General features: G+C 38.9%; 1 protein-coding gene across 2 annotated transcripts in view; it reads right to left on the minus strand.

Annotated features, from left to right (window-relative positions):
* Positions 1–11666: 11666 nt before the first annotated feature.
* mettl14 (methyltransferase 14, N6-adenosine-methyltransferase subun) overlaps positions 11667–12833 on the minus strand; it is a 64347-nt gene continuing 63180 nt past the window's right edge. For both annotated transcript variants that reach the window (XM_048250844.1, XM_048250845.1), the window contains one exon: positions 11667–12692. In XM_048250844.1, coding sequence (XP_048106801.1) covers positions 12394–12692 — 299 coding nt within the window. In that variant the 3' untranslated portion in view covers positions 11667–12393. The remainder of the gene's footprint in view (positions 12693–12833) is intronic.

Consider the following 12833-nt stretch of genomic DNA (forward strand, 5'->3'; position numbering starts at 1 on the left):
CAGTGGGTCCCAGTTAAGTTTGGACGGGTTCCTTCATGAATCACGCACCCCATTTTCTCAGCAGAAATGGCACAAACTGCAGTTGACACAAACAACCACAAGGTGTCACTTGGCAGTTCTGCCACTACTATTTTTGATGCGACTTGACTTAACTGCTTCCATGACGCAGTGAGCCATATATGATAATACAATAGCGTGAGTTTATATATGTTATACCCTATTTGTCACGGTTACTTATAGATTTGATAGTGTAACGATAAGCGCATGAGACTTTCAGCGGGGGCACGGGAACTTAAATTGATCACGGTATTTTAAGCTTACACTTAAACAGACAAAACATTCTAATATGAAAATGTAGATGCAATTGTTGTAAAATGGTGCAGCTCCTTTAAGAAAGCCCCGTGCTGCAGGGATGGAAAGAGAGAAAGTGAGAGGGGATGTGTGTTAGAACTTAGATGCGTGTGGAAAAAGTAGACTTGCTGTTGAGACTGGAGCGAGTCATATTCAAAATAATACAAAAAATAAATCCGCAGATAAAAACCAATTATCCTCATTCATTGCAACCGCAGCATGCCTGCTTGCCGACGTTCAAACGAAAAAGATATCAAAGCACCTTTTGCGTTTGAATGTAGCACGATTTTTTTTTTAAACAGCTGGACAAATGATTTAGCTAATTGATTATAGCCTGCACACCAGCAATTGTTGAACATTTACCTGTACAAGACAGTAGCCCAGCCTAACAAGCATGTTGCAAGTTGTAGGCCTACTGTAGAAATATCACTTAAATTGCAACCGCAACATGCCTGCTTGTCGACGTTCAAACGACAACGAAAAAGATATAAAAGCAACAAGAGGGTTGAGTCTGAATGACACGGAGTTCAGACTCATATAGGGAGGGAAAGTAATCTCATCGCCATCTAGTGGTTGCGTTCCTAGAGTTTAGCGGAGGGGATGGGATTTTTAAAAAATAGATATATCTCGGTGCACATTGGGATCTTAATTTAATGCCTTCCATATGTTAGGCACTGGGCTCCTCATAACCATCTATAAAAAAAAGTGTTTTTTCTTTTCTTTTTGAGCACGTCCGAATCCCAGGACATAACGCACTGGACCTTATAGTAGGCTCGAGATATAATTCCAAAGGGGGCAGATAGGGGCCTACTGCACTTAAAACGTTAAAAGATTGAACAAAGCTTCCCGAAATTTGAAATTGCGATCAGTGACTGGCATCGGGTGAAGCTTTTCGAAGTTGAACAGGCTATTAAAAACTATTTGCGCACCTCAATGTCACAGGAGAGACTGGGCTCTCCCTTATGAATTGAAAAAGACGTTATGCTACCTGCAAACTGGCCTATGATTTCATTGCTGAGTTTGCGGCAAAGCAAGACAATGTTTTTTCAGAGTCAGGATATGGCGAGTCAGTGTCATTTATTTGTCCAATGGCTACAGACCAGTTTCCATAGTGCACATCTTATCAACAGTTTGAATGTCGTGTGTGTTTCTGCTCATTGACAAATAGGCTACCGTTCAGCACAATGATTCATGCCCAATTAATTTCCTCTGTTAAAGTGTTCGCCTTTGTTACACTATTTGGTTTCGTGATGTAGCCTATAATAAACAAATATGTGACTCAGCTATCTTATAGGCTATACAATTTCCCCTCTTAAAGACAAGCTGGTGTAGCTTATTAGACTAGGCTACTAAAATGCACCGACGGTAGCCTTTTGCTATGTGTAAAGTAAGCTATCGCATGATTTCATGCACGTAAGTTCATGCATCTGTCAAGTTCACACAGGGCCCTGCAGCTCCTCCTAAGACAGCGAGGAAAAAGTTAAAATACGCGATAAACCCGGGAAAAGTTGACAGGTTTCGGTCCCGGTCAGGGGCGGATCTAGAGATTTTTTCCTGGGGTGGCGAAGGGGCATGAGGTTCCAGGAGGGGGCCATGGACATTATTCAAAACTTAAAATTCTACGGATTTCATTGAATATGTTTTGTTCTCTACATTACATTACACGAGGTGGGAGGCAAATCGTAGATGTAGCTGGCGTTTTGGATGATGTGGGTCTTAATATGTGAATTTCTTTCTCTGTGTAATCACTATACAGTCTGTGTAGTCTGTACTTAAATTATACAGTGTCAAAAAAGCAATTCTAGGGTGGTTTGAGGTATGTTCCCCAGAGAATTATTTTAAAAAAATGACCCCTCAAATGATTTCTTCTAGTTAGTTTTGAGGGAATATGGATACATTTATAAAATAAGCCATCAATAGATTTAGGTTATAGCCTACCTACCTAACCTAGATTCAGGTTATATGGATTGAAACAAGATTCTGATGATTTGGGGGTATTTTTAAAACATGACCCCTCAAATGATGTCTTCTAGTGAGTTTTGAGGGAATATGGACAAATGTAGTCATACAAAATAAGCCATCAGTAGATTTAGGTATCTGAATTGAAACATGATTCTAATGCAGGATTGTTGCAATGATATCCATGACTGTGACTTTCAAAACATTTCCATCTGATTCAATAAAGACTAAGTAAGTACCTTCTTAGTCAAAACATCCTTTTTGGATTTATTATAATACAACAATTTAAAATGTACATAACAAGAATGTAATTATTAATCTACCACCTCACTAATATACATGCAAACACACACACTGGTGGACAACTAAGTACTGGGTATGGGTATCTAATTCAATTATTTAATTCTTTGGAAGGTTTTTACTTCAACCCCCACTACAATTAAAGGCCAAATATCTTTAGCAGGGATTAGAAACGGTTCAAAGAATGAAAATGAAAACCGGAAACGAACAGTTTTTGGAAGGACGTAACTGAAAACGGGAGCCAAACCAATTGTTCCGGAGTGAAAACGTAATTTTCAATTTTAGATAACCGGTTAATAATGGTATTTATCATTCTGATTAACCTTTGTTTGAATATTATTCAAAACTCCATAGGCTTGGAAAGTCACCTGCCCACACAGTGTTCCCCAGACCCCTTATAAGATGAATTTAGTCAGATGTTATGTATCGGTATCTTCCCTGCATAATTGGCTAGAACTACTAGTTGATATTAATATCCAACACTATGTATGTAGTCTAAATTACTTAAACAATTTCTGAAATAAGATACCAGAGACACTAGGCAAATATTTAGGCCTGTCATGCTGGTAGCACCATACATAAGTTAGGCTATTGCAAGCCTTAAAGCTATTATTAGGTCTTATAATATTATAAGACCTAATATTATATAGGTATTATAATATTATGATATCAAATAATGTTTTTGCTCAGAACGAACCTAAATGGAAATCAGTCCCCCTCAGTCCCTGATCTTTAGTGCCAAATTATGTTTAGCCATTCACAATTTAGGCTACTCACACAAAGTGGTGAAGAATAAAGTACATGTATACTGTATTAAAGTACCTTTATAAATATACTATTAAGAAACGACCTCAAACACGAGTGAACAAGCAACATGTTCTTGAGGACACAAACTCCTGTGCTGGCCTCAGCTTGTTGGTTCATCTACCAGCAAATGATTGAAATCTATCACCCAATGGAACTGGACGATTTAACTGGAATCTAAGCAATTCACTCATGCACAAAGCTTCATTTGTGATGTGCTTTGACATCATCAAACGTCTAGTCTAGCCTACTCTGAGTAGGGTTTGTTTGAAAATAGTAGGCTACTGAGTAGAATTTCAGTCATGTAACTGTACTTTTACTTGTGTAGATTGATTTACACCGTGTAGGCCTATGAAAAGAAAGGAAAAAGAAAAACGCAACCGCCACCAGCTTGACACCGATTAGATATTCTAGTTTGATTTGACATGTCGACCAAATTTAGATAGTCATAGATGCAAGGAGGATGCATGACAATTTTGAGAACCCGTGTTGAATTATCACGTGTATTAATGGGTTGACATCGACAGCAGTATTTACAATCAAAGGTTATAAACTAGCAAAACACACAAATAGACTTTAGACTTCAAATGTTAAGCTACGCATGAGCATGCCCTTATCTGACCTGACCATCATCGAAAATTACGTAGACTAACAGTGAGGTTGTTGCCGGGTTAACTGATTTATGGACTGACTATGGGTCTGATTATGGACTTTTTCGACTTGGTGGTCAAACTTACCACTTCGTTGTAGGCCTACAGACTTGACACATAGTTGCATGCACTGCAATCTGCTGCCAATGGTGAAATTTCGCGGGGGTCACTGCGCTGATGGTGAGGGAGCGGGGGATTCTAAATCGGCAATTTCTGTTTGAGAGGAGTTTGGTGCGGGTTTCACACCTTCTCACAGTCCAACATGTATGAACATAAAAAATATACTTAAAAAAAATATTATCTGATTTATAAATGGGGTGGCAACAGGGGTGGCAAGACTGTGTCCCAGGGGTGGCAGTTGCCACCCTTTGCCACCCCGTAGATCCGCGCATGGTCCCGGTGATTATTTGTGAAATTGTGTTCAAGGCATTTCAAGGAAGGTGTCGTAGAATGCAAGCTCCCAAATTGACCCAGTAGCCTACAGAAGGCATCAATAAATTGTTGGGACTGGGGAGGGTCATGTGTTTTTTCTCAATCACTTTGGAGGGTCATAGAAAAATTTCTTGCTGGCGAGGGAGGGTCACGTCTTTTTTGACTAACGCTCCCAAAACTCCTCCGGTAGCCCCTTAAATAAATAACGAACAGTCCCTAATTGATTATAGCCTGTAGGGTGGTTTGGAGGTATGTTCCCCCAGAGAATTCTTTTAAAAAATGACCCCTCAAATGATTTCTTCTAGTTAGTTTTGAGGGAATATGGATACATTTATAAAATAAGCCATCAATAGATTTAGGTTATACCTACCTAACCTAGATTCAGGTTATATGGATTGAAACAAGATTCTGATGATTTGGGGGTATTATTAAACTTTGACTAACGTTTCGATGTGTCGATGTTTTTGACTAACAAACATCGAAACGTTAGTCAAAGTTTAATATTTTGGCTAAATATTTCTAAAATCATTTGAGTTTCACTAGTCACATGTTTTAACAAGGAACACTTGTTATTGAACTAATAACAGACGTGTGTCGAAAATTGACTTTATTTTCCATACGGAGAAATAACATATGCAGAGTCTAACCAAGGTCAATCTTTCCAAAAAAGCCCTCAAACCTGAAAACACATTAGGGAAAAGTGCAAAACATCACAAAACTAACTAAACTAACACGCGCATATGTTTGTATTGCAATCATTGTAGCCTACAGTTGTAACAGCGCGTAACAGTTGTTTTACTCCCCGTATGCGCTCATTATAAAGAATGTTTAACGTGTCCCAAAAACATCAACTAATCACCAAACGTCTTATAAACAAGTATTGCCAGGAGCACCTTGCAACACCTTGCAAAAAATGATAACAATAGGCCTTTATATGGCTCTGCTTCTGCCTAGATTTGAACTCAGAACTGCCTGAAAGTTGCAGACCTGTTCTGGAAATACGCGCATTAACCCACTCGACCATCAGACAACGCTACCTGCTTCGAGTAGGCCTATTGGGTAGGACTGTAGCCTACACTGGTTACTGTGGCACAGTCTTAAGTGACCGAATTCGTTTTCCTTTGTCATATGAATGCTGTCATTTAACCTCGTTAGTGTAGTAAAACAAATCAGAACTATTCACAAGGCGAAGATGACATCACAGGTCACAAATTTGGTCCGAACGCCACGAAACTTGACGTACATTATCCTTGGACCAAGCCTCACAAAAGTTACTAGTAGGATTTTTGATTTTCGGAAGCGTTTGCCCGTCACAGCCAAACGAAATCGGCGGCGAAGCTCCGAAACAGGAAGTCGTCCATATCTCAGGAACACTGTCACATATCGATACCAAATTTTGTATATGAACTCGGGACTCCAATGTGAGGGTGCATAAGCTAAAAAAAAAAGGAAATATTCCAAAAGTTTCCAGCATTTGGCAAACCACCCACAGGTATTTGGTAACTATCAACTTTTACCTTTGCAGCTGCACTTCTATCACAATGCCTTCCAAGTATGCACAATGTCTCTGAGCAACCTTGCCCAATCATGAAATCCTTGCTCAGCCATGGGATAGTATGGACTTACAAACTGAAATGGCAAGGAGAACATCAGCTATTTATTGCTGACGTAGTACAGTTATTTTCACATTGACGGTATTCAAATTAAATTTTTCATTATTGTTAAATATCATCATAGGAGAGTATTATTAAAAATGTTACAAGTATGCAAATTCATATGTTTACGGGCATTTGGGTTTTACTGTGTTGTTTTATTGTAAAGACATGCAAGGCATTCTGGGCCATGTAATGAACAGTGGTCGGCAGCACTCCATACGTATTAATATGAATAGGTGTTTCCTGTAAACCTAGGGACAATAAACAGCTATCTCTGTTACAAAAACGAGCTGGTAATCGCTCATTGAAGAGGGAACTATGATAAAAATTATTGTTTTCCTAAAAGCATGGAGTTGACGAAAGAATAAGCAAGAAAATGTCACGTTAATGTTAAATAGCCTACATCTGAATGCTAGGTGGCAACGTTGTATTACATTTCACTAAATACGTGTGAGCTTCACAAGTAAGGAAGGTGCAAATATTATGTAATTTATCATGGGAAATTATTGGAAATGTTATTCCTTGTTTATTCTAATTGCAAACCACACACATCCATTCGTAATCACACGTACATTTTTAATACCTTGAAAAGACTCTCATTTAGTTTATTTGATGTTGCCTAGCAACTTAGCCTTCAGAGCAAAGATTCTAGAACAGAGCTTCAGAGAGACACGTTTTGAGTTTGTGGCCAAGTACCTAAAATATCGGTTTCCATGTGTATGTGCTGGTGTACTTCCTTTATGAAAGTAAGTGTTTTATAGAGTTACAGACATAATGAGTCATGTTGTAGTCCCTTCTGTTATTAGAATTACTAAGTTATTACTAAGCGGAGAAGCATGCTAAGCAGAGATTTAGTATCATTCATTTCTTGTGTGGCTAGCTATAGGGAGGAGATGTATGCTGCTAATTGGGATTTATGTTGTTTAGCGTAATGCCATGGCCATTTCATATGAGATGCTTGCACTCGTAACTTCGTCACTTGTGACTTTAGGACTGCTATTTAGCACTTTAGCCCTAAAAGTAGCACCTAAGTCTGTGACAGCTTAAAAGAAGTGGCGAGGACTCCTAACGAGATGTTTTGAAGACCTACTATTGTGTACAGGAGCTTCCAATCGCGAGGGAACTTGCATTGTAGGCATAACTAAGGGATGCAATAACACCACCAACAACCAAAACTAGCCTACTCATTGTCAACATGTAAATTAAATGCAGAGCCGGATAGTAACGGAGTACATTTACTTGAGTACAATTTTGAGGGATCTGTACTTTGCTCGAGTATCATTTTTGGGGAGTACTCATGACTTTACTCAAGTACATTTGAGAGGCAAATATTGTACTCCTTACTCCACTGCATTTCTATCCATAACCGTGAGTACCCGTTACTTCTTCTAAAAAAAAAGGAAAAAAGAAAAATCTCGGAAACCCTTTATTTGTTGTTTCCCTCTCAAACGTGATTGAATTGTGCGCCACTGATTAGGACAGCCTATCAGCAATCACCTTCAGCTTTCCGCCAAAGTCAACTCCATGGTCAGATTTAGATGAGACGAAACCATGGACGAAAAAAATGGATGAAGACGCAGCAGGTCCATCCCGGGAATGTGCCAACCTGTGGCCCCACCTCGCCAGACTATTTCAATTTTCTGAACAAGTTAATGATAGTTTTCGCTTCAAGTGTTTCAATAACAAAATAGCATTTTGTATTTGAAATACGTATTTTAAATACATGTATTAGAAATACTGACCATCCCTGGCAACATGGTAAAAAGATGAAAATGATTTTACTTTCAATTCCTTTTACATTCTCCAAGGTATTAACATTAACATTTTTCATAACTCCATGTAGGACGTTTCTGTACATAAATGTAAACACTGTGGCAGTAGTAATGCAATATTTAGAAAATGTAGACTACTCTTGTACTGTTGATACTCAAGTACTTTTAAAAACAAGTACTTCAGTACTTTTACTTAAGTAGACATCTGACTGTTGTACTTTTACTTGTACTTGAGTAAAATTTAGCAAAGGTTATCTGTACTTTTACTCAAGTAATGAAGCTGTGTACTCTGTCCACCTCTGATTAAATGTAGCGTTTCATGTGAATCAAATTAAAATGTTTTCTTTGCAAACGTAGGCATAGGCATATGGTGACAGATTAATTTAATAATGCTGCTGTGTGAATCACGGTAAGCGCGAATGAAGTGGCCACTTCTTAATGGGACGCACTATATGGAAGTGGGCTAAGTAAAATAGAGATGTTTCAAATAAGATAAGGTTAATCAGAATTCTACGATATGCCCGCTTGACAACGGCAGAGAACTGGCCTTTGGCCATAGCAACCATCCATTTAGAACGATTGGCCTTCATAGCAACCAAAGGTCTGAGCTCTGTTGCAATGTGAGGCAAAGTATAGAAAGGTGATGAAACATAGAGACAGGTCAAGAAATATAGTGCAATGTAGACCGTAGTATACAGTTGATTTACAGACGGTGGTTTAGGGTAATATGAAGGATTCCTTTATTCTGAGATACATCTGAGATAGGCTACATCAATAGGCTCTCAAAACAACCCCAGGCTCACAAAACAATCCCAAACAGACATAAGGTCTTTATAGAGCAAATCCATATAGATTATTTGTCAAATAAACCAGTAAAACATAATTTGTGGGATGGAATATATAACATTCACACTCATAGCTCATATTTTTTAAAAATAAATCAGTGAAAAAGTATCCTGACAAACAAGCAGCTTTTTAATGCCTTGGTCATATTTCATAATTTCAATTCTTCTGTAGGTTACCTGATAGCCCAGTTTGAGAGGCGCAAGACGCGTGACATTTATTTTTACAGCCAATCACTGCTGTCATTTTATTTTATTGATTTGATCTCAGTCATAGAAGCTAAATTCGAAGGCAGGCCAAAGGTAAAATCCAACAAACCGCATTCAACCTGCAAGCCAATAGTTGAATAGCCCTCTCCTAGAGCTTTTGAGATATTGCCACTGCTCCAACACTGAAAGACACTGTTACAATGCCTGGATCAAGCCAGGTTCAGCATAGCGTATGCCACTGTCTGCTCACGTTGGTGACCGGACCAGGGCAAGCACACTTTCGCAGTTCCCGCCGGAAATGCAGTCTACATGTAGTTATACATTGTTGTTTATTATTGATATTTTCCTTAATGTAGTCTTACCATGCTATTGTTACTATTGATTAAATTGACATTGTTATTTATTATTGCTATTCTCCTTAATATAGGTTGACTAACATCTTAAATTGTTCCCCGTTAAATTGAAGTATTATATCGTTTTGTATTTGTATGTCGCTTTGGACAAAAGCATCTGTCAAATCCCATATCCATACTGAATCACAGGGTCAGTTCCTGCCCTGCAAGTGCCTTATGCTTATACATCGCTACATGTGGATTTTTGATTTAGTATCTTTTACTGTCCATATTATTTATGTGGATTTGTTATTTTATCATACTGTTTATAGACTTAAGACTTCTTTAATGTCCATAAAACTTACATAAAATGGAAAATTGTCTTTGATAGTGGCACAACACTATGCACAGTAAATAGATAAACATGGGTAAAAACTATGAAATCAGTCCAGTTTGCTCCAGAAAAGAGTTATATAAATAATAATGAGTAAAATACATAAAGTGCCTAACCGCATACATTTATCTGACTATGGGCAGTTCTTTGTTAAGGATGGTCACAGCTGATTGCCGTTGGGACTGCTCCGTTGGGAAGTCTCCGTCCTGATGGCAGCAGCTGGAAAGCACAGTGGAGGGGATGAGTTGGATCTTGATAAACCTGTAATGCCTTTTTTAATAAAATCTGTGAATACAGGTTTATGTCCAATGATCTTTCCGCCCTGGTTGACTATTTGTGCCAGTGTGTTCTTTTGTTTGACCGAAAGGTGCCCATACCATGACACAGTGTTGAACGTCAGCACACTCTCGGTCAGTGATTTGTAGACCATGGTCATTGTGCGCTGGCTGGTGTTGAGGCTCCTGAGTTTCCTCAGAATATGTAGTCCACATGGTTTTGACATTTTTTTTTTTGAATATGTAGTCCACATGGTTTTGACATTGTAACTGGTGATCTATTATTGTTCCGAGATATTTGAATTGAGTGACCAGCTCCACTTCCTGACCCTTCATGCTGATTGGCTTGAAGGTGGGCACAGTCTTTGTTACCTCCTCTCCTGCTTCCCAGCCACATCTCCTTGGTCTTGGCGATGTTGAGATCCAGGAAGCTGCTGTCGAACCATGAAGTCAGGGTGTTGATGTATTGCAGATAGGGAGAGCTGTTTGAGTCCCGAAGGCAGGCAATTAAGGCCATGCCATCTGCATACTCAACGAGGGAGAGGTCACTGCTATTGCACTGTATTTAGTTTGTATATATGGAGAAAAGCAAAGGGGATAATACACATCCTTGAGGGACACCTGTGTTCAGGACAAGAGAGTCAGAGAGGCAGTTCTTAATACAGACTCGCTGGGGTCGGTCTCTCAAAAATTCCCTGATGAGGAGGACCAGGCCACCACTGACTTCCAGGTCACGAAGGCGCCCTAGGAGGAGGTGAGGCTGAACGGTGTTGAAGACTGAGGAGAAATCCATGAAAAGAATGCGAGCATGAGTGTTGGGTTTGTCCAGATGACTAGATGCCGTTCAGGAGGGTGAGTGTGGCTTCCTCCACCCCTCTGTTGGTTTGGTAGGCAAATTGCCTGGGGTCCAGTGAGTTGATGTTGTAGGTGTATGTTGTGTGTAATGTCTTAAGCTAGCGGGACCTTGAATGTCCCCTTGGGGATCAATAAAGTATCCATCTATCTATCTATCCTAATATTGGGGGAAAAGTGAGATGTGTGAAACACTATTTGACTGAAATGGTAACCAGAAGTAATTTGTTATTAAAAAAGGCTTAAATGTTTTAACTAAAACTTGACAGAGATACCTCTAGTTCTCTTTTGACTAAACCTAGACTAAAATGACGAGACTTTTAGTCGACTAAAACATGACTAACAAAAATTATATTTGAATGACTGAATCTGACAAAGACTAAAAAGGACATTTCGTCACAAAGACTAAGACTAAATTAAAAACAGGGGACAAAATTAACATTAGTGTCCAAAGTCCCTAGGCTTCTCCCACTATATCCAGTTCAGCGTAACACTGGTAATGTTAGCCTAAAAGACTAAAATTTGCCTGACATTCAAAATACAGGCTAGCTAGATCTCTATTTAGAAGTTGAATAAACTTGTAGAAAAAGTGCAGGCCTACAGAAATGTAAGCACGAGCAAGTTTTTCCTGCTACACCAGGCCGATTGCTTTCTCACTGCAAACTAACCGCTCGAGTTTAATTGGAAACGAGCCAAGACCATCTTCTCCAAGTGGTCTCAGTTCATTTGTTTTGTTCCAAAACAGAGTGGTATTGCAGCTTTCACATATACCCAATCGAACCAATCTTTGGGGGAAACGCTCCACGTTCAAAGAGCCAGGTGTGAAAGCACCCTTAAATTCAATGTTAACGCAATGTTTATTGACATTATTGTAAGTGACTTTGGACAAAAGTGCCTGCTAGTAAATACTATAAACAAACATACAATTTTTTGGCCACCTCATTGATGTCCGTGGGGAAACAAGGAGGGGTTATTCTACATTCTGCATCCTTCATGCAACAGCCCAAGATCACTAATGTTGTTGAAAGTGAATTTTTTTCCAAATCAACAAAGGGAGATTTACATTGCATGTCAATTTAATGCACAATAACACTTTCTTCTTGTATCTTAAATTTATGAAAAGTCAAAACAGCATCAATTTCTCTTGAGACACGACAGTACAGCAATTTAATTTGTATGTAGGTATATAATACACACAGTTCTAGGAAAAACAAAGATATCTGCATCTATACTGTATACTGAGTTTCAAAGTGTCTATGTAAAATAAAAAAAGGTCCTGCTCCACACCAATTTAAAGACTATGTCCTACCACATTATATCTGTCAACGAAATTATGACTTTATTTTAAAAAAATAAAATAATAATAATAATAAAAAAAAAACATATTTAGAGTGTTCAGCATTCTAATTCTAGCCTACAAAATGCAAAGTAATTTCAAAAAAAAAAAAAAAAAAATCAGGTTTGGCATTTACATCAGCACTAACTATACAAAGGAAGTCTCAGCATCCTTTGACTTTTCAAATTTATTTTTGTACTGGTGTTCAAGGATTGATACTGCAGTCCCTTTAGCGTGGGGGAAATCCTCTGTGGGGTGCTCCACGCCCTCTAAAGCCACCTCTCTCCCCACGGAAGTTGGGTCGATTGCGCTCCCGACCGCGATCACCTCTAACAGCTGCTGGCCCACCCCTGCCTCCCCTTTGAGCTCCCCCACCTCTCTCAGCCTTGGTTTTGGGAGGTGGAGACTTGGGACGAAGCCTCTCAATGTCTTCTGTGCAGCCAGAAAGGTGGGAGAGCTGGAAGAACTCCTCATAAGCCTCTGCATTAAAATTACTATTTGTCAGAGTGGGACCAACAGTTAGCCATCCTGTAATAAACCAGAAACACACACAAAGTGCCATTTACATATAAGACAGACAAATTTATATATAATAAAGTAGAAACAGTATGTAATGTAAGATGGCAAAACAAAATGACCAAGCTCACTTTTCCATAAAAAAAAAAGGGT

This window comes from Alosa alosa, chromosome 8 (genome assembly GCF_017589495.1).
Source record: "Alosa alosa isolate M-15738 ecotype Scorff River chromosome 8, AALO_Geno_1.1, whole genome shotgun sequence".
Lineage (NCBI taxonomy): Eukaryota > Metazoa > Chordata > Actinopteri > Clupeiformes > Clupeidae > Alosa > Alosa alosa.